The sequence below is a fragment of the Chionomys nivalis genome, chromosome 16 (genome assembly GCF_950005125.1).
Source record: "Chionomys nivalis chromosome 16, mChiNiv1.1, whole genome shotgun sequence".
NCBI classification, from domain to species: domain Eukaryota; kingdom Metazoa; phylum Chordata; class Mammalia; order Rodentia; family Cricetidae; genus Chionomys; species Chionomys nivalis.
The window spans coordinates 48,057,162-48,079,867 of NC_080101.1; the positions used below are offsets into that span (position 1 = coordinate 48,057,162).

Consider the following 22,706-nt stretch of genomic DNA (forward strand, 5'->3'; position numbering starts at 1 on the left):
GAATATAAATATAAGTCACTTAATTTTGTTGATTTTTTATTCTTTGACAATTTAATATATGTATACAATGTGTTTAGATCATAGTCATTCCCTTCTCCTCTCCTAACCCTGCCCTACTACTTTTGGGTATCTTTTTTCTATTACATTCTTCTTTTTTCTCACTCTTTTAAAAAATAACCTAGAGTTTAATTAGGGTTGTTTGCATGTACATGAGTGTGGGGTTATTTACTAGATCATAAGAGACTTGCCAGTGGCTACACACCTGGAGAAAAGTGACCTCCCTGATCCCTAGCAGCCCTTACCTGCCAGTACATTCTCAGCTGGGGTGAACCTCAAGTGCTCCTCCTTGAGCCATAATTCAGTATTGCTGGGGTCTATGTCGCACAGGGAACCATAGCTGCTTGCTATGACTCTACCAAAACACTTGCCAGAGTTTTTATAGGTGGATACAGTGCTCTAAACTGAGATGAATGTGTGAATAATGTTAGTCTTTGAAAAATTATGTATTTATTAAGAAATACAGATAATTCTTTCCATTGCAAATAAGAACCAAGTAATTACGTCATTGGTAACTTAGATCTTAATCAAAGGCATAGAGGCTGATTGAAGGGAAATCCTCAACTAATCTGTACACTTCTTGAGACAAAGGAATTTGAAAACATTCTCTTCCCAATGTAATCAAATAAGACTCTAAAGGGATATAAAGTGTATTTTCTTCTCATACCAACTCAGGCTCTGCCCTAATTTTCTGTTGTTATAAAGTGTCAAATTGCATGAAAAGATCTTTTTAAGGTCCATGGATCCTTGCAGTCTAAACGGTTACTTTTTGCCAAGTAGGCTTTTGGTCAGAATCTGCTTTCTCTGGCTTGGTAGACCAGACCTGGATCTCTCTCAGGGACACTTCCTTAGCAGGTGCATTGTGATGTTCTTCACGGCCAGCATGGTCTCTGTGCAGGTCGGTTTAATGAGCTTCTCTGGCAGTAGAAATCCAAATTGCCCGGTGTCTCGCAGTTCAAAAGCAAATGCGTAGGGTATTCCATTTTTATAAGCCCAATCCATCGAGTTACCGGAACTTACGTCTAAAAGTTAAAAAGAAAGAGTCACTAAAGAGTCTGCATTAGTTTTCACACACACACACGCAATGTATCTTCACTAAACTCTACCAAATGCTTCCAATGAAATAGCACTTTACCAAGAATGGTTCAAGACAGATGGCTGAGCAAATAAACTTGCTGCAAAGGACTTGAGTTTGAAAATGGAGCCCATGTGAAGATGGAAGGCGAGAACTGACTCCACACAGCTGTCCTATGCCCTCCACATACATGCTTCCACACACAAAGTGACGGCAGACAGAAATTGGAAGACTAAATTAACAGTAGTTCTTCGGCATCTGCCTCGTGGGTCCTCCAAAGTGTACTTGCTGTCGTTTTTGGGGATCTGGTCTAAGCATGGATCTGTGCCAATGTGATGCTCCTCAAGTTTCTCAGCCCCAGTTCCCACAACATTTATCTTCACTCTTGATTCTCACTTTATGCAACAATAATCAAGCTACCCCGAGAGCCCGTTGCTGTTCTATTACTCAGTTCTTTTCTTTCAAGGTCTGGGACACTGGAATTCTGTTTCTCGAAGCCCCTTTATTGACTTCACCCCTCCTATTCTCTCAGTCCTGTTGAGCCCCTTCCTGCCCTGTGAGTACTGAGGATTTACTTTTTTAATTGATTTCATTGAGCTCTACATTTTTCTCTGCTCCTCTACCTTTCCTCTCCCCTCCCCTTCAACCCTCTCTAATGGTTCCCGTGCTCCCAATTTACTCAGGAGATCTTGTCTTTTTCTATTTCCTGTGTAGATTAGATCCATGTATGTCTCTCTTAGGGTCCTCATTGTTGTCTAGGTTCTCTGGGATTGTGATTTGTGGGCTAGTTTTGTTTTATGTTTAAAAACCACTTATGAGTGAGTATATATGATAATTGTCTTTCTGGGTCTGGGTTACCTTACTCAATATGATGTTTTCTAGCTCTATCATTTTGCCTGCAAATTTTAAGATGTCATTATTTTTTTCTGCGGTGTAGTACTCCATTGTGTAAATGTACCACATTTTCCTTATCTATTCTTTGGTCGAGGGGCATTTAGGTTGTTTCCAGGTTCTGGCTATGACAAACAATGCTGCTATGAACATAACTATGTCCTTGTGGCACGGTTGAGCATCCTTTGGATATATACCCAAAAGTGGTATTACTGGGTCTAGAGGAAGGTTGTTTCCTAATTTTCTGAGAAATTGCCACACTGTCATTCAAAGGGGCTATACCACCTTGCACTCCCACCAACAATGGAGGAGTGTTCCCTTTACCCCACAACCTCTCCAGCCAGAATACTGAGGATTTAAATATGGTCCTCATGTTTGGTACAGCAAACACTTTATCCACTGAGCAATGAGTTCCTTTTTTGTTGTTTTGTTTTGTTTTTTGAGACAGGGTTTCTCTGTGTAGCCTTTGTGGCCTTGACTGTCCTAGAACTCACTCTGTAGACCAGTCTGGCCTTGAACTCACAGAGATTCTGCTCTCTGCCTCCTAAATGCTGGGATTAAAGGTGTGTGCCACCACCATCTGGTCTCTTTTATAAAACAAACAAACAACAACAGTAACGAACAAAAACCCAATAGAGTCTCATTATGTAGCCCCAGTCTGTTTTGAAACTTGCTATATAGACTAAACTGGCCCAGAACTCACTATATAGACCAAGACGGCTTTTATCAATCCTGTCCTTTACCTCCAGAGTGCTGAGATTATAAGCATGTACCATCACGCCTGGCAACAATGTGCCCTTTAATACAATTTCCTAGGTACAAGGTACATTGGGCTCATTATATGAAGGGGACAACCACGCAGCTCTGCTACCTCTCAGATTCTTTTGGCTTTGGCTAAGGACAGAAAATGTGCTGTGGCTTCAGTGTCCCTCTGGAGAGAGTACAAACAGAGATAGCAGGTGCCAAGGATTAATTACATCATGGGGATGTGACGACGGGCTCATTTCTATGGTAACAGATTGTTCTCTGTAAATATAATAGTGTGGCTACGCTTCGTACCAACATGAACACTCTGGTAAGACTTGGAAAATGATTTAAAACTCTCAGCATAGGTACCACACTGGTATCAGCTGGTATGGGTTTGGTTGTAAATACCGCTTTCCCCTTTCAGGATAACTACTAAATAGCAGTTCTAAAGTCAGGCAAAGTAGCAGGGGCTGGGGCACAAAGAAGATAAATTTAAGGCAGGCTTCATTTAATATCATGACCATGTGAGAAAGGAAGGGGGGAGTAGGAGGGGCAGAGAGGAAAGGTGGATCAGAGAGAAAAGTGAAGGGTGGGTAGAGGGAGGGAAGAAACGTGGGAGGCAGGCGGGAAGGTAGATGGGGGAGGGAGGATCATTAACTACGGAGTTAACCCATTGACTCTTGTGCCCTTCTCACTCTTAATATAAACTCATTTGACCTAAAATGTTAACAAGCAATTTTACCTTTGTCGATGAAAATGAGGGGTAAGACAGTAACACTATGGTAAGGAACCAAGGAGAATTTTGGCCTTATGGGAGGAACATAATCAGATTCTGGTTATATGTCCATAGACATACAGTATGTGACCACAAGCTCACAGAACTAATATATGCATGATTGTTCATTAGATTTTTCCAATAAAAATAAATTGTAGAATTGGAAGGCCACAAGAAATGATGTAATTCTGTTACCCACATTGCATTTGGAGAAGTTAAAAGCGAGAACTAATTCATCCCCTGGCCAGGACAACACAGCTGAGAGACTCAGAAGAGAATCCATAGCAGACAGTGTCCAAATTCTTTCTATATACTTGGTTCCTTTTTATTTTATATAAAAGAAATACTTTAAAGTCAATCTTCAAGCGAAAGTCTAGATGAAGATGCTATATGCGAAATGGCATTTCATAACAGGGACGGAGGAGACAAAGGACAAAAGGGAAGCTGTCGGAGAGCTGAAACATTTACTTCATTATCTTCCTGAGGCCATTTCCACACTTACAGTACTTACAAATTGCTTAAGGAGCCCATTTTGGTGCTTTCCACTGTCAGGGGATCTCAATCTAACTTACCGTCATTACCGTATGCTTAGCATATTCTCTGCTTAGAATTGGCTTAAACTGGTACAGCGATTTTTGTCAAGCTGTGAAAAACGAATCAGATATCAGTTCTTCCCATCGTCTTTGGCTACTCTGACCATCACAAATTTTGCTTCAGGGAGAACACACTTTTCTTCTTAAAGGGAAGTCATGGCATAGGACGTTGGTTCAAGAGAGACAATCCTATAGGACATGCACGGGGAACTCACACAGCGTTTGGGAGGCAGGGCCATGTCTGTACTGAGTCCCATGTGCCGACCGGAGTGCCTTCACTGCTTTGTGAGCTGCGAATCCCTGGGAGGGCAAAATGGAGAAACTGTCACATTGCGGCACTGAAACTTCTGGGATGGCCGGCTGATTGCTTGCGCCTTCTTGGTGGTCAACAGAAACAGAAGAGAGGGCTCACTAGTTAACAGTTATATCTGATAATAATAACATGACCTTAATTGTACATTTTGCAACACACTATTATTTTTTAGAGTACTGAGGATCAAAGCACGTTTTAAAACATAACTTCGATGTGGTTGATCCTCACGCAAACCAATGATAACAGCAGTTCTGTTTTGTAGCTAAGAAAAGGCAGGTTCAGTGCGGTGAAACAGGTATCCTGGGGTGACCCAGCAAAGAACGGATAAGCTAGGACAAGTACTCATATTTCCTGAAGTCGCTCATGCATTCTATCTTCTTCCCTTTAGGTCAGGAGCACTTATTTCTGTGTATTACAAAACAGCTGACTGGGCTGCAACAATGTCAATATTATCTCTAATTCATATCCTGTCCTTAGCAACGTGTCTGTGTATGTAATAGATACTTAATCGATATTTCTCAAAGGAATGTTGAAGAAGCATAAGTCTGCAAGAGTATCCAGACAATCATATTGATCCACAAGTATATATATTTCAGTACAAGTGGACAGATATTTCAAATGCATCTGGATCAGTTAAGAAACCACCAAGGGAGACTGGCTACCTTCATGCCATGGGTTTGTTCCTACTGGGAACAAGAATATCAATTTAATGGCACCTCCTGACTTCTGACGTTACAAAGCCTCTCACATAGCTAATTCAATCTGATGATAAAATGTAGAAAATCAGTGAATAAACCACAACCACAACAATACACACATGCATGCACACACACACAGACACATACATACACATACACGCACATGTACATACGCACACACACATACACACACACACACACACACCCCTTAACAAGCTCAAAATCCCAAATGGTGGCTATTCCAACAGAATGGTACTGTTCTTTAAAAGTCTTCCAGAAGCTGTCAGAGGTCCAGTTTTAGCGAGGGTCTAGACAAGTATCAGATGACAAACAGGAGGAAAGACATAAGCTGAAACCAGCACACAGCTCTCCCGTTTCAGTTTGCTGGTGAATAATTTAATGCTTCTTTGGAAGCACCCTGGGGGGCACGATGGTGTGTAGTGGACTGAGCCTCAGGTTGCTGTCCTTGTCAAGCTCATGAATACACGTGGCCTTTCTTGTGACTTTGTGGCTACTTCAGGGCAGGGCTCCAGGCACTGGCAGACCATTTCATAGTGATCTCACTGATGGTGACGTACTCGCAGGAGTCAATAAAGAAATGTAAATATTGTCATGAGGAGTCTATGGAAAGTTCCATATTTTCTCCAATAGTCTTAGCAATATGCCATGGCAAATGCAGATGTCTCTACAATTAGAAGACGCGTGTTTCCACTATTTTTTTTATGAAAAAATGTATTAAGAAACAAAGTGCCACTTGGCTTATTTAAACAAGGTTTGTGCAGTTTTAACTGTTATTAAATTAACATGCCGAGGAATGGACTTCATTGTGGAATTCTTAAACATGCACCATAATTGTTATAATTCACTCTTCTCCCTGTTTCCCTGCCCGCCCTCCCTCCCTATAGACCCCCTTTTCTACTTTTAAGCTGCATATATGGCATTACCCTCTCTTTCCTTAAGATCTCTTCCTTTCTTTTCAGGGTCCTCTTAGAGTTTCACACCTAGTATACACACCCATACCCACCCTCACCCCACATTCGCCCCAAAGGTTTTTATGTTGAGGTTTTCATGTAAGAGGAAACAGGAGGCATTTGTCTTTGTGAGTTGGCTTGTGTTGTATCATAATGCTTAGTTTCAGCCATTTTTTTTTCCCTGCAAATGTCACAATTTTTCTTTATAGCTGAATAAATCTCCATTATGTCTGTGGGATGCATCTTCTTCATGCGTGTGTTGGTGAAGGAAGGCTGGTCCCAGGCCCTGACTGTTGTGACAAAGCAGCAATGATCATGCGTGTTGACACAGTCTTTTGGCTGGGTGCCCAAGTGCAGCCCAGCTGGCCCCGATGGGAGCTCTATTTTTAGTTTTTGGGGAACCTTCACAGTGGTTGTGTGGTTTACGGCTCTACCAACAGAGTACAAGGGTTAGCCTTTCACCGTATCTTTGCCAGCATGCATTGCTGGTTTTCTTGATGATTCTGACTGGAGTGAGGTGGCCCCCTCAAGGCAATTTTAATTTTAATTTTCCTGATGTTGAACATGTTTCAGATATTTATTGGCCACTTGTAATTTTCGGGGGAAACATACTCAATTGTTAGTCCTTGTACTGATGGGGATTTTTGATTTTGGGAGGTCTTTGCATGTTCTAGCTTTCAGTCACAAATTTCTTCCCCATCTTGTAGGCTCTGTCAGTCTGCTGACTGTTTCCTTTGCTGTGCAGGAAGATTCTACTTTCACGGAACCCCCTTCCCCGGTTTGGGGGATTACTTCTTGTGCTATTGGAGTTCTTTTCAGACATATCTTGAAATATTTTACATATTTATTTTGGGTCTGGACGGCCAGGAACGAAAAAACAGCCTCCAACAACAGAATGGTGTGCTGTGTGCCGACTGTATCTGCATAGAACCTGAGAGAGCTTGAAAAGGAATTTGATGCACAAAAGAACGGTGTTAAGTACAGTTTCCTGGTAGCTACATTTTTTCAGATAGGCTCTGTCTGCTGTTGGCAAACAGGGGCACTGTGGCTTCTTTAAGAGAGGTCTTCCTGCTGGGCTGTGGTGGCCACAGTTAATCCCAGCTCTTGGGAGGCAGAGGAAGGTGGATCTCTGTGAGTTTGAAGCCAGCCTGGTCTACAAGAGCTAGTTCCAGGACAGGTTCCAAAGCTACAGAGAAACTCTGTCGAGAGAGAGAGAGAGAGAGAGAGAGAGAGAGAGAGAGAGAAAGAGAGAGAGAGAGGTTTTCCCAATTCAGCATGAGCAGCCAAAAAACAAACAAACAAACAAACAAACCCCACAAAAACACAAAAACACTGTGCTCTTAGGAAACAACGGCTTCCTGGTTCATGCTGCTAGCACGAACTCCGACTTTTCAGGAGGCCGAGCACTTGAATGGGGTTTGTGTACAGTGTGTTACAAACTGCTTAATGGCACAACATAAACCCGCTGCATACCTGGAACTGGGGCAGTGTGCACAGATCACAGAGGTGGTAAACATGCCTCTGCCATATTGGACTAGGTGAAACCAAAAGGCAAAGTAGCCTTAGTCCTCGCCATGCCACTTAGCATTTTAAGGAGTGCTTCTGTACAGAAAAAGATTACAGATACACCATAGGACAGATTTAGACAAAAAAGACCTCTAAATGAGACTCAGTGTGTTAAAAAAAAAAAAGTACAGCCGGGCAGTGGTGGCACACGCCTTTAATCCCAGCACTCGGGAGGCAGAGGCAGGTGGATCTCTGTGAGTTCGAGACCAGCCTGGTCTACAAGAGCTAGTTCCAGGACAGGCTCCAAAACCACAGAGAAACTCTGTCTTGAAAAAACAAAAAACAAAAACAAACAAAAAAAATGTACATAGGCTTGGGAGAGAGAAGAAAAGGAGTATAGAGAGTTATAAAAAGAAGTAAATTTTTAAAAAAATAAAACAAAGTCTTTAAAGAGACAGAGTACAGAGAGTCATAGATTATAAAGGAATAAAGAAAAATAAGCCACGTAAAGATGGAATATACACAGAGAGTCTGGATTATGTATATTATTGTATTTTCATTTGATTGTGAATGAGCTAAGTACAGAGAGACATTTCATTGTATGGGCTGCTAAGCTAAACCAATATATATATATACACTTTAAAGGTATCTTGACTTCAAAATTTGGATCCAAAACCTGTGGATTCCTTCCAGGCTAATATGGTTTGATGGAACAAGAACCCCTGAAAGATCTCTGTAAGCCCCTAAAAACTACTTCACCCAACAAAAAGCAGGAAGCAGTTTGGATAGAATTATGCCCAAATTCCCAAATGTTGTTTATAGAAGTTTGTTTACATTTAAACGGGAATATAATATAGAGATGAATACTTTGCATTGGTATAGATCTTAGTTTATTGATACAAATTTAAAATTAATTTTGTTATATGTATTTTTTGCTCTGATTAAGGTATTGTGTTTGTAAGTTTATTTGAAAATGTAATGTAAAATTAAGAAATATAGGTTAATAGATAATCATATATAACAGTCAAGCTTGTAGTCATGTTATTTGGGTTTTCTAGATGTACAGAGATATATTTCAGATGGCTATGTATTCTTCAAACCTTTCAAAAACTAACAGAATGTGGCATTTAAAATGTTTTTAAGAATTTAGGACTTTTCATGACAATGAGACACATCTGCTTCTGGCAGCACCAATTTACTTCAAGAGGATGATGGCCATCAAAGAGGATCTTCATGGAGTTTGCTAACCATTTGGGCAGGAATCTGCTCTTGCCTGGATTGCTTGATATTATGCTGTATGAACTGGACATGTAGGAACCACAGAAAAATGACTGCTGAATTTGCCTAAAGGTGAGACAGTCCTTCAGGGTTCCTGCTTCATGAAAGAGTCTGCCAGATATTTTTCAGGACACAGAAGAAAGTGACTGAAAAACTGCCACTATAGGTGAAACTGTCTTTGAAATTTCCTGCTTCATGGAAAAGTCTGCCGGATACTATGGGCCTGTAGACTGAAGATGGATGTCCCAGCGTTACAGAAGAACTTTGGGTAACTGTCCATGCAGTGAGATGTGTCTGTCAATTGTCAATTCTAGAGTTTTGGAAGTTGCTTACAGTGTACTTCCTGTTAACTTAGATAATATTATATCCTTCTGGGGTCTTTGATGGAGTTGAAGAATACATAGTTATAGTTTTTCTTACTTATGATAAGAGATAGATTAGATATAAAATTTTAGACTCACAAAGATAGGATAGGTGATAGAGTATTTTCCTTAATTTGACAAATATAAATGAACTAAATATTATAACTGTAATTCTTGGTTCATAACTGTTTTGTTGTATGCATTCTTGCTATGTTAGAGTTAAACCTTCCTTTTTATTTAGACAGAAAAGGGGAGGTGATGTGGTATGCCCCTCTGTATGCTGTGAATACCATTGGTTAATGAAGTATCTGCTTTGGGCCTATTGCAGTACAGAATAGGACAAGGAGAGAATTCCAAGCAGATAAGGAGGAGAGAGTAGGAGGAGTCAGGGAGACACCATGTAGCCACCAGAGGAGAAAGACGCCCACACTGGTACTGGTAAACCACTAGCCTTGTGGTAAAATATAAAGTAATAGGAATGGGTTAATTTAAGATGTAAGAGCTAGCTAGGAATGCACTAGAATCATTGGCCTAGCAGGGTTGCAATTAATATAGTTTCTGTGTCGTTATTTTGGGTCTGGGCTGCTGGGAACAAACAGCCTCCATCGACACTGATCCATTTTTAATTTATTTTTGAGCAAGACGAGGGATTAGGTGTAGTAATTTCATTATTCTACACAGGGTTATTTCAATTTCCCTGCACAATTTTCTGAGGAGGCTGTCTTCATGCCAGTGAATGTTATTTGAAACCTGTGAAAACAACTATGTGGCTTGTGTGGTGTCTGTTAGGGTTTCTATTGCTGTGAAGAGACACCACAACCCTGACAACTCTTATAAAGGAAAACAATTAATTCATCTTGCTTAGAATTCAGAGGTTTAGTCCATTATCATCCCGGGGAAGCATGGTGGTGTGCAGTCAGACACGGCTCTTGGGTGAGGTAGCAGAGAGTCCTACACCTGGGGTGGCAGGCAGCAGGAAGAGACAGTGAGCCCCTAGGCCTGGCTTGAGCTTCTGAAACCTAAAATCTGCCTCTAGTGACACACTTTCTCCAACCAGGTCACACCTCTAATAGTGCTACTCCCCGTGAATCTATGGGGGTCATTTTTATTCAGACCACCACACGTAAGGACATTGTGTGTGTGTGTGTGTGTGTTCTATTTTACTCTGTTGGTCCACATGTCTACTTTTTAATGCTAGTACTATGCTGTTTTTGCTACTCTGACTCTGTAGTATAACTTGAGATGAGGTGTTTTGATGCCCCTAGCATTGTTTTATCTGCTTTGGATATTTTGGTTCGTTATCCTTATATAAAGAATTTTAAAGTTGCCTTTTCTACTTCTGTAAATGTTGTTACTGGAATTTTAAAAATATTTTAGAAGTATTTAATTTTTGACTTTGTGTATGTATGCGTATTTCTGCATGTATGTTTGCGTAACACAGGCATGCCTGGTGCCTCTGGAGGCCAGAATAGGGCGTCAAATCCCCCTGAAACTAGAATTACAGATAGTTGTGAGCTGCCATGTGGGTACTGGGAATTGAACCTAGGTCCTCTGAAAGAGCATCCAGTGTCTTTAACCGGAAAGCCATCTCTCCAGTTCCATGTTACTGGAATTTTGATAGGGATTATATTAACTCTGTAAGTTGCATATGGTAATACAGGCATTTTCATAACTTTAATTCTATCTGCCTATGAGCATTGAGAAGTATTCCATCTCCTGAGTCTTCTTTAGTACAGAAGAAATAAGGTTAAATAAAAGGCAGAAGAAGAGTAGTGGAGAATATTCTTGTGGAGAGGAAATAAGTTCTTTTTATGTTTTATGGCCCTTTATATAATCACCCAAACTTGCTCATATATGTTTTCACTATACAATAATCATTTCATGCTGTTTTCTTCTGTTGCCTGTGTCTGCTCCTTTTCATCTTTTTACTATACCTTTAAATATTTTAAAGTTTTCCTCTTTTAACCCCTTCCTGTTTCATAAATGAATCCATTTGTACATTTGAACTTCTGAACTTTCTTGGGAAATCTGTTGGGTATTTTTGTTTTGTTTTGTTTTTTGTTGTCTTTTTGGTGTGGTTTTGTTTGCTTTTATCTTGTGAGCTTTCTTGCTAGTGTTGAGCCTCAATTGGACCAGTGTCTGATGTCTTCCCGGGATGTCTACACTTAGGACTGAACACTGTGTGCTGGGCAGATTTTCTCTCCACTCCCGAGATTCTCTCACCGTCTTACCTATGGGGGTACCTAATGTTTTAGTTCTGTTTCTCCCTAGTGCATTGGGAGGAAGGAGGGGAAGAACCAACCACAGCAGTGAGGTATGTGGATGGTCCCTGGTGAGGTAGAGGGCCTGTCTTTGGACTTTCAAGCTCTCCCAAGCGTCAACACTGGTTGGAGGGTTGCAGCTGTTGGCATCAAGGCATACCCCTGGACCTTCAGCTCATAAGGGATCTCTCCCTTTCCCAATCATCTCCTTCCAATTGTCGAAAGGACATTTGTTGGCCCTCAGCTGAGCAAGCACAGTTTTATTAAAATATTTCCATATTTAAAATAGTTTAATGGACGACTTTAAAATATTATCAGAAGCAGACTCTTACAAACTGGTGCAACATTTTAAAGAATTTTAATAGGGTGTAATGATTTCTTATTAACATTCAGGGATTTCTTAGTTTCTGAAAATTTTCGTCTTAGTTTTAATGATTTAGTTTATGCTTAGCCCATTCCAGATTTTTCTCCCTCACTTCACCTTATATACCATTGTATTATAAGTATGTGTGAAGTTTGTGTTGTGTGTGTACCTGTGTATGTGGTGTGTGTGTGTGTTTGTGTGTGTGTGGTCAGAGAAGGTGTTGGCGTCCTGTCACGCTGCCACATTTTGAGGCAGGGTCTCTTCTTGAGTTGGAAACCCAGTTGTTTTTTGGCTAGGCTGGTATCCAACATGCCTCAGCAATTTTATATTTTTGTCCCCCAAAGTGCTGGGGTTTCTGATGCATATAAGACCACACGCTTGGCTTTTTACATGGGCATTGGGGATCTGAACTCAAGGTCCTCGTGTTTGTAACAACAAGCACCCTTAACCTTTGAGCCATTATCTTGACAGTCTCCACCCCAGATTTTAAAAACAATGTCACTCTTCACTTGTGGACTGAATGATGAAGGGCTGTGGTGGGGGTGGGGTTCTGTTCTGTGCATTTCGGCGTGTTTAACAGCATCCTTGGCCTCTACGTCATAGGTGCCATCTGCACCCCTCATCCCTATTATAGCAGTCAAAGAGAGGGAGTTGGATTATGCATGGGCGATAATTTGGTTGATTCTGCCATATAAGGGAAACCTGTACTATCCCTAGACAGTCGAGTCTGGAGTCTTCTGGTTTGGTGAGCACACAGGTAGTGCTGGACAGAGGTGAGCGCTGTGGCCTTCTGCCTCTGCTGAGACGTGCATTATATGTGCTTTCTCTTTGGCTATTCCAGGGTTATGTGCTTAATATTTTGGTAACAGTAAGTAAGCCTTTCTCTAGGATCTCTGAGTTGTTCCAGTAAATTATAGAAACCGAGGAGGCAGGTTGTGGGAACCTTGAACTCTTTAGTTACACAAGTGTTGAAATTCCCCGCTTGAAGTTAATCTCTGGAGTGAATGCCATCTCAAAGGACTTTATTATTATTAACTTATGGAGTCTGACGGCTGCTCTGGGCAGTTAGTGTCAGAACTGAAATTGAATTGGCGCCTTAGTTAGTGTTGGAGAAACATGTGGGAGAAGGCACCATACATTTAGTGTCGGGAGTTGAGAAAGAAAAAGCAACCACAAACATCACGTTTATAGCTCAGTAAAAATGACCACAAATTGAACACATGCCTATAACCTTCCAGGTCAAGGAATAGAATAACAGCAATAACTCAGAACTCCCCAAGCTTCCCCTAGTCACCCCACCCCTCTCTTTCCCCCAAAGGTAATTGCTAGTTTGACTTCTAACATTATTTATTAGTTTTCCTTCGTTTTGGGCTTTATTGGCTTTCCTGTGCTATAGGTTCTGAAGTGGCTCCCTTAACAGTGAGTGATGCCCTCTAGGGAGTCGCTTGTTGCATTTGTGAGATAAGGAAAAAGAATTTCGTCTCGTCTTTTTTTGATTTTATGCAATCTAGCCCTGAAAGTCCATTCGTCCTTAGTAGTGTATGTCAGCTACGTGCACAGAGACTTAGCAGCATTAAGCAAACAACACTTAAAAATTAAAACTTGCTTTTAATTATTGAGTCAGACTATAATTTATGAGCAATTATTGACTCAATAAAGTTAATTAAAGCCCTGCATATGTGGCCAAAACTATAATATTAATCAAATCCACCCTGACCTTTTCTGTATAACCTGTGGTAAGACTGTAAAACAGGTTTGAAATGATTGCATTTGGGAAGCAGTATAGCAGTTAAAAGCAACAATCCTGGAGCTAGACTTGGGGCTGAGTCTTTGCTATGACTCAGAAAGTTCTTAGCCTAGTTGCTTAGTGGTCTCAATTTTCTCATCTGTAAAATGGGAACGTGAAAATATATAAAGAACAAATGAGTTCATGAATATAAAATACTTGAATAGACACATTTGCTACTATCACTAGGACTCAGAAGCACCACGAGGCCTGACACACATACAAAAACACATACTTACCACACAGCTGACATTGGGGATGGTTGCGTGTTTGTAAGAGTAGGGATACAGCAGCATCTGTGCATAGGCGTGAAAGGACAGGTAGGCTCTAATGCGTTTTCTGTGTTTCCGAAGGAAGTCTGCGACAGCCTTCACCTCCGGCTCAGATTCCGGGAAAGGACCACAGTAAGTGTCGTCACAAGGGTGTGCAGAGGCTCCTTCATCTGCAGGTCAGAAGAGAAAATGGGTGGTTGTGTGTGTGTGTGTGTGTGTGTGTGGGGTTCAGGCAGGGAAGAAACCAGAAACACAAACAGGCATTGTTAAACTGGGCCTTTTTGTATTTCTAAAAATTGGTGATGTTATTGAATAAGTAATCCAATTTCTCATTGCAGGAATCGATAATGGCCATTTTGAGCTATTCAAGCCCGTGCACTGTAGGAGACCCTAAGTGGGAGCCAGGTGCTGTTGTTTAAAGTGGTAAGGAACACTTTGAATGAACATCTCTTTCAGCTGTTAATTCTCTTGCTGGAGAAATCGCTCTATGCAATCTCCTGCAGCAGGTCGACTTCTCATTCATGTGCCCTCCAACACCTGCTCTTCCTTTTCATGACAATGAATGCACGGGTAATTAGTGTTCAATATTTACCTGTTTAGCATTCGGTCTGTGTTTACACTGTCCTAGAAGCCTGGGATACAAAGGAAACACAGGAAAGGCCTCCGTTCTATTAGGAGCTGCCTCGTCAGGGTTCATTGATGAACTCTTGCCTCCTGCTGGATTCCTCGCAGCTAGGACAGCTGTGCGAGGAGTGTTCTACACGTGTTTATTGAGGAACTCGATGTCCAATCAAGAGGAAGGGGAGGACATCTGAAAGAGTGTCTGATAATATACAGATCTTGATAGAGCTAGGGTAGGACAAAACACATAGTTACCCAAAGTCCAGGATAGTTTTAGACCAGAGATGTCTAGACTGATTTGTAAAAACTCAGGGTGCTTCTCATCTTGGGGATACACTGTGTTAAAAATATAAAAATGTTTAAACTAAATTTTATTTATTTATTTATTTATTTATTTATTTATTTATTTATTTATATTCTTTTGAGGCGGGGTCTCATGTAACCCTGGCTGGCGGTGTTAAACTTCTAACTACCCTCCCTCAGCCTCCTAGGGTGCCAGGGTTACAGGTTGGAGCTACCATGGGTTTGGCTCAAATTTTAATTTTTTAACATTTTTTTCAACAACCATTTTTGTACAAAGCAGGCTTATTAAGAGGTCTATGGAGGGGATGGAAAAAGCTAAGAAGCACAAAGCATTGCTGTTCTAAGAAATTGTGGTTATAATTATATTTTGTGAACCTTCACACTGTTGGCCATTACCATTCCCCTACTTCTGGAAAACAATGCCTGCCTCTTCAGTCACTTAACTCATGGCTTAAATGCAGACAGTTGAACAAATTAATGAGCTGGTTTGAAGCTTCACAGAAGGGATAAAGGGCTGGAGAAATGAGACAGAAATAAAAGAGTGTGAGAAGTGAATAAATATCAACGTGATTAATAGGGGATCTAGAAGGACAGAGAAAAATAAACACTTGAAGAACCAGTAATTAAAATTTCTCCACAATGAAGGGAAAATTAAACAGACACTACTTACCAAAAAAAAAAAAAAAAAAAAAAGACAGATGGGGAAAATATCAACACTTGAGCACAATAAAGTTTAAGGAAAGAAAAAAATTCCAGAAGAAAAATAGGCTGTTTCTAAAAAGAATGAGTCAGATTAACATTTGATTTTTGAAATATTTTTATTTTTCTGTGTATGAGTGCTTGTCTTTGTGTGTGTGTATGCGCGCGTGTGTGTGCATGTGTGTGTGTGTGTGTATACCAGTTTCATGTCTGGTACCAGAGAAGGCCACAAGAGGGTGCCAGATTCCCTGGAACTGAACTAAGGACCACTGTGAGCTGCTACGTGGGTGCTGGGGACTGAAGTTGGAGCCTTTGTTGCAACACCAAGTGCCTTTGCCCACTGAGCCATCTTTCCAGCCGTGACATTTGAGTTTTTAACAGTAACATCAGGGCTCCTGTATCTAATAGTGTCTTTTTTTCTCTCACGCTCTCATCAAATCCAGAGTCTTGTATGTATGCCGTCCCTGAGCTATGTCCCTAAGCCCTTGACTTTTTTGGATAGTATTTTGTCATGTAATGCAGCTTGTTTTCAAATTTTTGAATCTCTTTTCTCTGCCCTAAGGATTGTACCAATTCACTTGACTTCAAAGTTCTTCTTCTTTTTCTTAAATAAAGGAAATTTGAATCTTGACCTTTTCTTTGTTATCTAGTTGAACTCTGTTGAAATGTGGAAGTGGGATAAATATGTTCTCTGGCATAAAAGGCTGCAAAAGTTATACTATACACTGATACTCTGAAAAATTCCTGGAGAAATGTTTCAACAAAATACTACAATAAAAGTAATCCTTTAAAGCATATAATTCAGCTCTTTTAAAGATAAGTATAAACCGGGCGGTGGTGGTGCATGCCTTTAATCCCAGCACTTGGGAGGCAGAGGCAGGCGGATCTCTGTGAGTTCGAGACCAGCCTGGTCTACAAGAGCTAGTTCCAGGACAGGCTCCAAATCCTGTCTCGAAAAACCAAAATAAATAAATAAATAAATAAATAAATAAATAAATAAATAAAGATAAGTATAGAGCTGAGTAGATGCTACTATCTGATTCTAGAACGCTTCACTTTCCTCCAGAAGTGTTGCTTTATTAATGTGTGCAGCTAATATATATTAGTCAAAAATTTAAAAATCAAATATAAAATTACAATTTTTCTAAAATATTCCAAGAAATGCAAACGGGTGGGAGATGGAGCATGGGGACCAGAGGGAGTGAAACTATGCTGAAATCCTCCGTCATTTTCCAGTTTTTCTATTAGCACATATTATACATAATAACGGATTTCATTATGACATTTCCGCACATGAATTTAATATACTTTGACTCTATTCACCCTCAATTACTTTCTCTTGTCTCCCTCTCACTCGTGTTGATCCCATTTGTCTTCCCAACCTCAAATTAGTTCTCATACTTCTATCTTTTCTTTCTTCTCTCTCCTCTTTTCTCTTTCTTTTATTCTCTCTTTTTCCCTCCCTCCCTCCCTCCCTCCCTCCCTCCCTCCCTCCCTCCCTCCCTCCCTCCCTCCCTCCCTCTTTCCCTTCCTTCGTTTCTTTCATGTGTGTGTGAACTAATAAGTTTAATTAAGCTACATGCTGGAGCACGGACGACTCAGGAAACACTGAAGAAACTGCTTCTGCCTCCCCCAGCAACCATTACCTGCCCATATTGGCCATCAAGCTCAGGGATGGCTGTGACTTTCTGAGTCTTCCTCCCACTAGCAATCATTAAATGCCAATAACTTCTCACCCCCAACAGCTAAGAGGGTCTGGTGAGCTCCTCCACTTCCACGATGGACTGTTGACGGGCCCCAGAAAGCTAGTCTTTCTTTGAAAGGAGATGTAGATATTGATTAAATTTAGAAATTGATGTTGAAAAAAACCTGAGTGTGGGGCTTGGGAATAAGAGAAGATTAGGATCCAAGTTCACAATTAATAGCAGTCACTATGAAATGTCTAACAAAAAATATTAAAGGAGAAAAAGCAGACAGTGGAGAACAGGGCAGGAGTAAGAGAGCAGAAACAATTTTCAGGGTAGCATTGATTACAAAGACATTTTCCTACAAAAACAATAAGATCCAGCAACATCGTGTCTATGCAATGAAGTTGTAGTAGAAACAGCAGATACCGACTTCCGTGCCTCCCAGGCTGCAATGTTGCAGATTGGTTGTACTCAAGCAACAGAAATGATACTTTTCACAGTTCTTGGGACAGAGCAGTGTAAAATCAGGACACCAGCAGAGCTGCCCTTCCCCTGCATGCCTTGAGGAAGAGTCCTTCCTTGCCACTTGCAGTTTCTCTGGGTTCTCATTATATTGGTTTATAGACGTGTCACTTCGGTTAACGCCTCCTCCTCCTCCTCTACATGGTCTTTATTACGGTTTGAATATAAAATGTCTTCCTCAGGCTCATTTGTTGGTCATTTGGGAGGTCATGGGAATTTTTAGGATATGCTGACCCTAGTTCCTGCCTCTCTTGTTCTCCCTCTGTTTCTTGTCTGCTACGAATGTTCTCCTCTACCACGTACTTTTTCTGGTGTGATGTTTTGCCCAAGTGCCCTTAAACTGTTTGTGGCATAATGCTGAGGGCTGATGCCACAGCACTGAGGAAGTCTCTGTGTGATGCTGAGTGTCCTTCCTGTGTGAGCCTTAGAGCTCACTCTAATATGCAGCACCTCACCAAGCAATTCCAAACACATAGAGATAGTCCAGGTTCACATCAATTTTGGAAGAGCCGTGTCCCACTGCGGTGTTCTGAGGGATCACCTTGCTGCAAACATCACAGCGGGAAGAGCAGGTGGCAGTGAAGTTTATTCATGGGGTGGGTGGAGAAAGAGAAATGAGAGGAAAATAAAGGAAAGGAGGGAGAGAAAGGAGGAGGAGGAAAGAAGGGACACACCCACACCCACACCCACACCCACACACACCGCTCGCACAGAGGCCAGATAAAGACAAGATACCTTTAAAGCCCTATCCCCAGTGACCTAGTTCCTCTAGACAGGTACCATGTTCTAGAATTCCCATGACTTTCTCCAACTACGTCCTTTGTAGAACACATGCCTAGTGTTTTACACTCATGACATTGTTCAAGGAGAGGAGACTGGAACACTTTTAAACCAACTTTAAAAATACAACAGTGTCATTTTATTTTCCTCATTATTTTTATGAGACTACTTTATAGGAAAAACAATTTATTATGAATATTATCAAACAACCCCTTACTGTAGTGTCATAAGGAAAATCTTAACTATCTACAGTCAAGAAAACCAGACCACGTTGAGTATAATGACAGTATTATAAAGGTCCGGTTCTTCCCTAGTTACTCTTTCTGTCCTGTAAAACTCCAACAAAAATTCCATCAGCAGATTTTTGAAGAGTATGAACTCTAATTTAAAAACATTTATTTTTTTATTACTTTAGGTTTTTAAAATAGAATTTATTGAGCTATAACTTATATGATGTGTCGCCAACAACCAACGCTACAGCTGAGACAAAGGACAAAGAACAGCTGCACGTCTCTCTCTCTCCCTCCCTCTCTCTCTCTCTCTTTCAGTGCCCAGGGTCTCACACATGGTAGGTGAGTGAGTGCTTTGCTGCTGGGCTGAACACACCCTTAGAGCTCTCTCTCTCTCTCTCTCTCTCTCTCTCTGAAGGCGTCCTGTTAAGTTACTCAGGCTAGCCTTGAACTCTGCGAGGCAAGCCCACACCCTTGATCACACCTGCCTCACGCTGCCCAGTAGTGGGAACCAAAGGGCTTCACACCAGGCCTTAGCCCTCATTTCCAATCGAGGAAATTTGCTCTGCCCTATTCCTTTGTCTGTGGACACAAGGTTTAGCTTAAGGGTTATATAATCTTGGTCTGTTTGAGCAAACGTTTCAGTATCCTACCTTTGGGTAGATGTTATATGATATAAATACACAATGAAGCTTTTCCAGAAGAGCTTTATTCAAATCGGCTTATAAATAATGGAGTACTCTCACAAAATTAGCTGAAATGCTTTGGATTCATAGGACTTAAAACTTGACAAGTGAGTTAATTTTAGTTTGTCGGCAAACTAAAGCAGAAACATCTCCCTCACTGTTAACTTCTATTTTACCCGCGTCTGTATTTACATGGGGTCAATGTTTAAGATGCAATCTCCATCACGTTCTCAGTTTCAAATATCACTGCCTGCTTCATCACTAAACAAAGTTATTAATGAAAAGATATTTTTTTCTAAGTTCAGGAACTTGGAAGGATTGTTTCGAATTAAAAATTTAAAGAGGCTACAGAGAGAGTTCCAGGATAGCCAGCACACAGAGAAACCCTGTTTCAAATAACCATCTCCTCCCGAAAAGAAAGAAAGAAAGAAAGAAAGAAAGAAAGAAAGAAAGAAAGAAAGAAAGAAGCCAATGTGGCTGGTGAGATGGCTTGGTGGCTAGAGGCATTTACACAATGATCTTACAAACTCTAATTAAAATAAATTAGGTTTAGAGCCTGGAGAGACGGCTCAGTTGTTAAGAGCACTGACTGCTCTTCAAGAGGACACATGTTCAATTCCCTGCACCCACACGGTGGCCCATGACCATCTTTGACTTTAATCCCAGGGGCTCTGGGGCCATCTTCTGGCCTCTGAAGGCACCAGGCATACGCATGGTACATAGACATGCATGCAAGCAAAACACCCATACATACAGCATAAAATTTGAAAGTAAATAAATATATCATTTATTTATTCACTCATTTGTTTTTTTAAGGTCGGGTCTCTCTCTCACTCTCTAGCCCAGGGTGGCCTCAAACTCATGGTAATCCTGCAGCCTCAACCAGACACAAACCATCATAACCACATTATTTTAATTGACACATAAGTGCACACATTTACAGGGTACAATATAATAATTTGATACATGAATACAATGTGCAGTAATTGAATTAGGGTAATTACCATTTTTTCTTCAAGCATTTATCATTCCTTTGTGATTGGAACCTAGAAACTCCCATTTCCCATTTTTTTTTTATAAAATACATAACAAGTTGCTGTAAACAATACTCACTTTCCCGTGCTATATAGCAATAAGCCTTTTTCTCCTGTCTGATATATGGTTGTACTCAATATCCAACTTCACTGACCCACCCATTGTAGCCTCTAGTAATCAGGATTTAATTATTTTCTTTGAGACCAATATTTTTAGTTTCACATGTAAGTGAGAACCTGCAGTGTTTTTTCCCGCATATGGCTTATTTTGTTAACATATCCAGAAGAACACTGAAGTTTTTGAGAAGGAATGCATATCAAGGAAAGCCTTAGAAAAGCAGAGGAGAGGGGCTTATCCCAACAGGCATTAAAACATCCTGTATAGGTACATTAATAAAAATGATACAGAGTCAGGAATAGACTAGCAGACTAATGGGGCAGAATATATAGGAATTTGCTGCACGCATGGAGAGCAGCATCAGGGATCACTACGGGGATGGGTTGCCTGGTAAAGGATGCTGAGAAAGCTAGTTCATTAGAGAGTACTAGAGCAAGCTCTATCGGATCCTCACTTCACAAATACACCAAAATAAAATTTCTACTTTAACAGTGTAAATAGTGTAAAAGATAATGATACAGGAATCAACCATAAGATCTGGTTACTGCTAGCTGGGTGCCTTCTCTAGCCCAGTGGTTCTCAACTTGTGAGTCATGACCCTTTGGGGGGGCGATGAACAACCCTCTCACAGAATAAGGCCATCAGAAAACACAAAACAGTAGCAAAATGACAGTTATGAAATAACAGCGAAAATAATTTTATGGGTGGAGGTTATCACAACGTGAGGAACTGAGCTAAAGGATCGCAGTGTTAGGAGGGTTGAGAAACTGCTCTGGCCCTTTTCCTTCATCCTTCTGCATGGACTCACTGAGTGTGGAGATGGTTTTGAGGGGGTTCTTGAGGATCTCTGTTTTGTTGATGCAGATTTTATTATGTGCATGGTGAGGGGTGGGAGAAAGCGGCTTTTGTTGTGGAATATTACTTTAGCTACGTAAAGATGTGTTACATTTGTTTAGACTTCACTTGTTCAGTGATGTAAAGATGCGTTGCTTTGCCTGCCTAAGGCACCTGATTGGTCTAATAAAAAGCTGAACAGCCAATAACTAGGCAGTAGAGAGACAGGCAGGGCTGATGGGCAGAGAGAATAAGTAGGAGGAAGAATCTAGGCTTGAGAGAAGAGAGAGAAGAGAGCAAGGAGAGCAAGGGAGAAAGAGGAGGCCCACCCTCATCCCCGCTGGGGCCAGTCAGACATATAGGATGAAAGAAAGGTAAAAAGCCCCAAGGCAAAATGTAGATGAAGAGAAACAGGTTAAATTAAGTTATAAGAGCGAGTGGGACAAGCCTAAGCTGAGGCCGAGTATTCATAACTAATACTAAGTCTCAGTGTCTCTGTTTGGGGACTGGTTGGTGACCCAAAGGAAAGCCTGCTTTGAACATGTATTTGATGGTTAAGAGAGAGTTGGTGTTAGACCTGAGAAAAGTCCGTTTCCATGACTACCTAATTAAGCAGGCTTTACTTAGACTGGCCAGATAGCCACCTCACTGGCTTTTAAGGTCCCAGTTGTACTTTTTAAGGTCAGCTGTTAACTGTTAGCACCCGGACAGAAGGGTGGGGGATCCAAGGCTGCCCGTGAGGTACATAAGTCATAGTAACACCTGGACAGAAGGGTAGGGGGACTCAGGGCTGCCTGTGGGGTAGATAACTACAGTACATCCTCTGGAAGGGGAGTCATCACAGGTGTTCAGAACTTTAGCAATGCAAAAGGGGTGGGCATACATCATGGGGTTACAAATTCAGCATAGGCTGAAAACCATGTATTGCAGGATACATTAGGCTTAGGAAACAAACTTATTCTTGTAAGCTATGGAGACAATAACAATGAATAGCACTGCAGCTCCCTAGCAACAATGTGGCTCCTGTTGGTGCTTCCACAAAGGCTCAGCAAGTAAAAGCCATATATAGAGCATGTATAATTAAGATGGCAAGTGATGACATTTAGAAAAAAAAATATTAGGAAGACGAGAGGAAAATTTTCTGAGAAAATTATAGATGGTAGAAAATAACTTTACCAAATTCTCTTTAAATTACTTTTGAAAGGATGGCTTAGTTAGGTTGGAAGGTAGGGAGAAGAAGTA

The 22,706-nt window shown here is 40.9% G+C and overlaps 1 protein-coding gene across 1 annotated transcript in view; it reads right to left on the minus strand.

Moving 5' to 3' along the window:
• Positions 1-891: 891 nt before the first annotated feature.
• Cpa6 (carboxypeptidase A6) overlaps positions 892-22,706 on the minus strand; it is a 314,726-nt gene continuing 292,911 nt past the window's right edge. The window contains exons 9-11 of the mRNA XM_057791043.1: positions 13,917-14,119; positions 4,354-4,438; positions 892-1,079 (exon numbers count right to left, since the gene is read on the minus strand). Coding sequence (XP_057647026.1) covers positions 892-1,079; positions 4,354-4,438; positions 13,917-14,119 — 476 coding nt within the window. The remainder of the gene's footprint in view (positions 1,080-4,353; positions 4,439-13,916; positions 14,120-22,706) is intronic.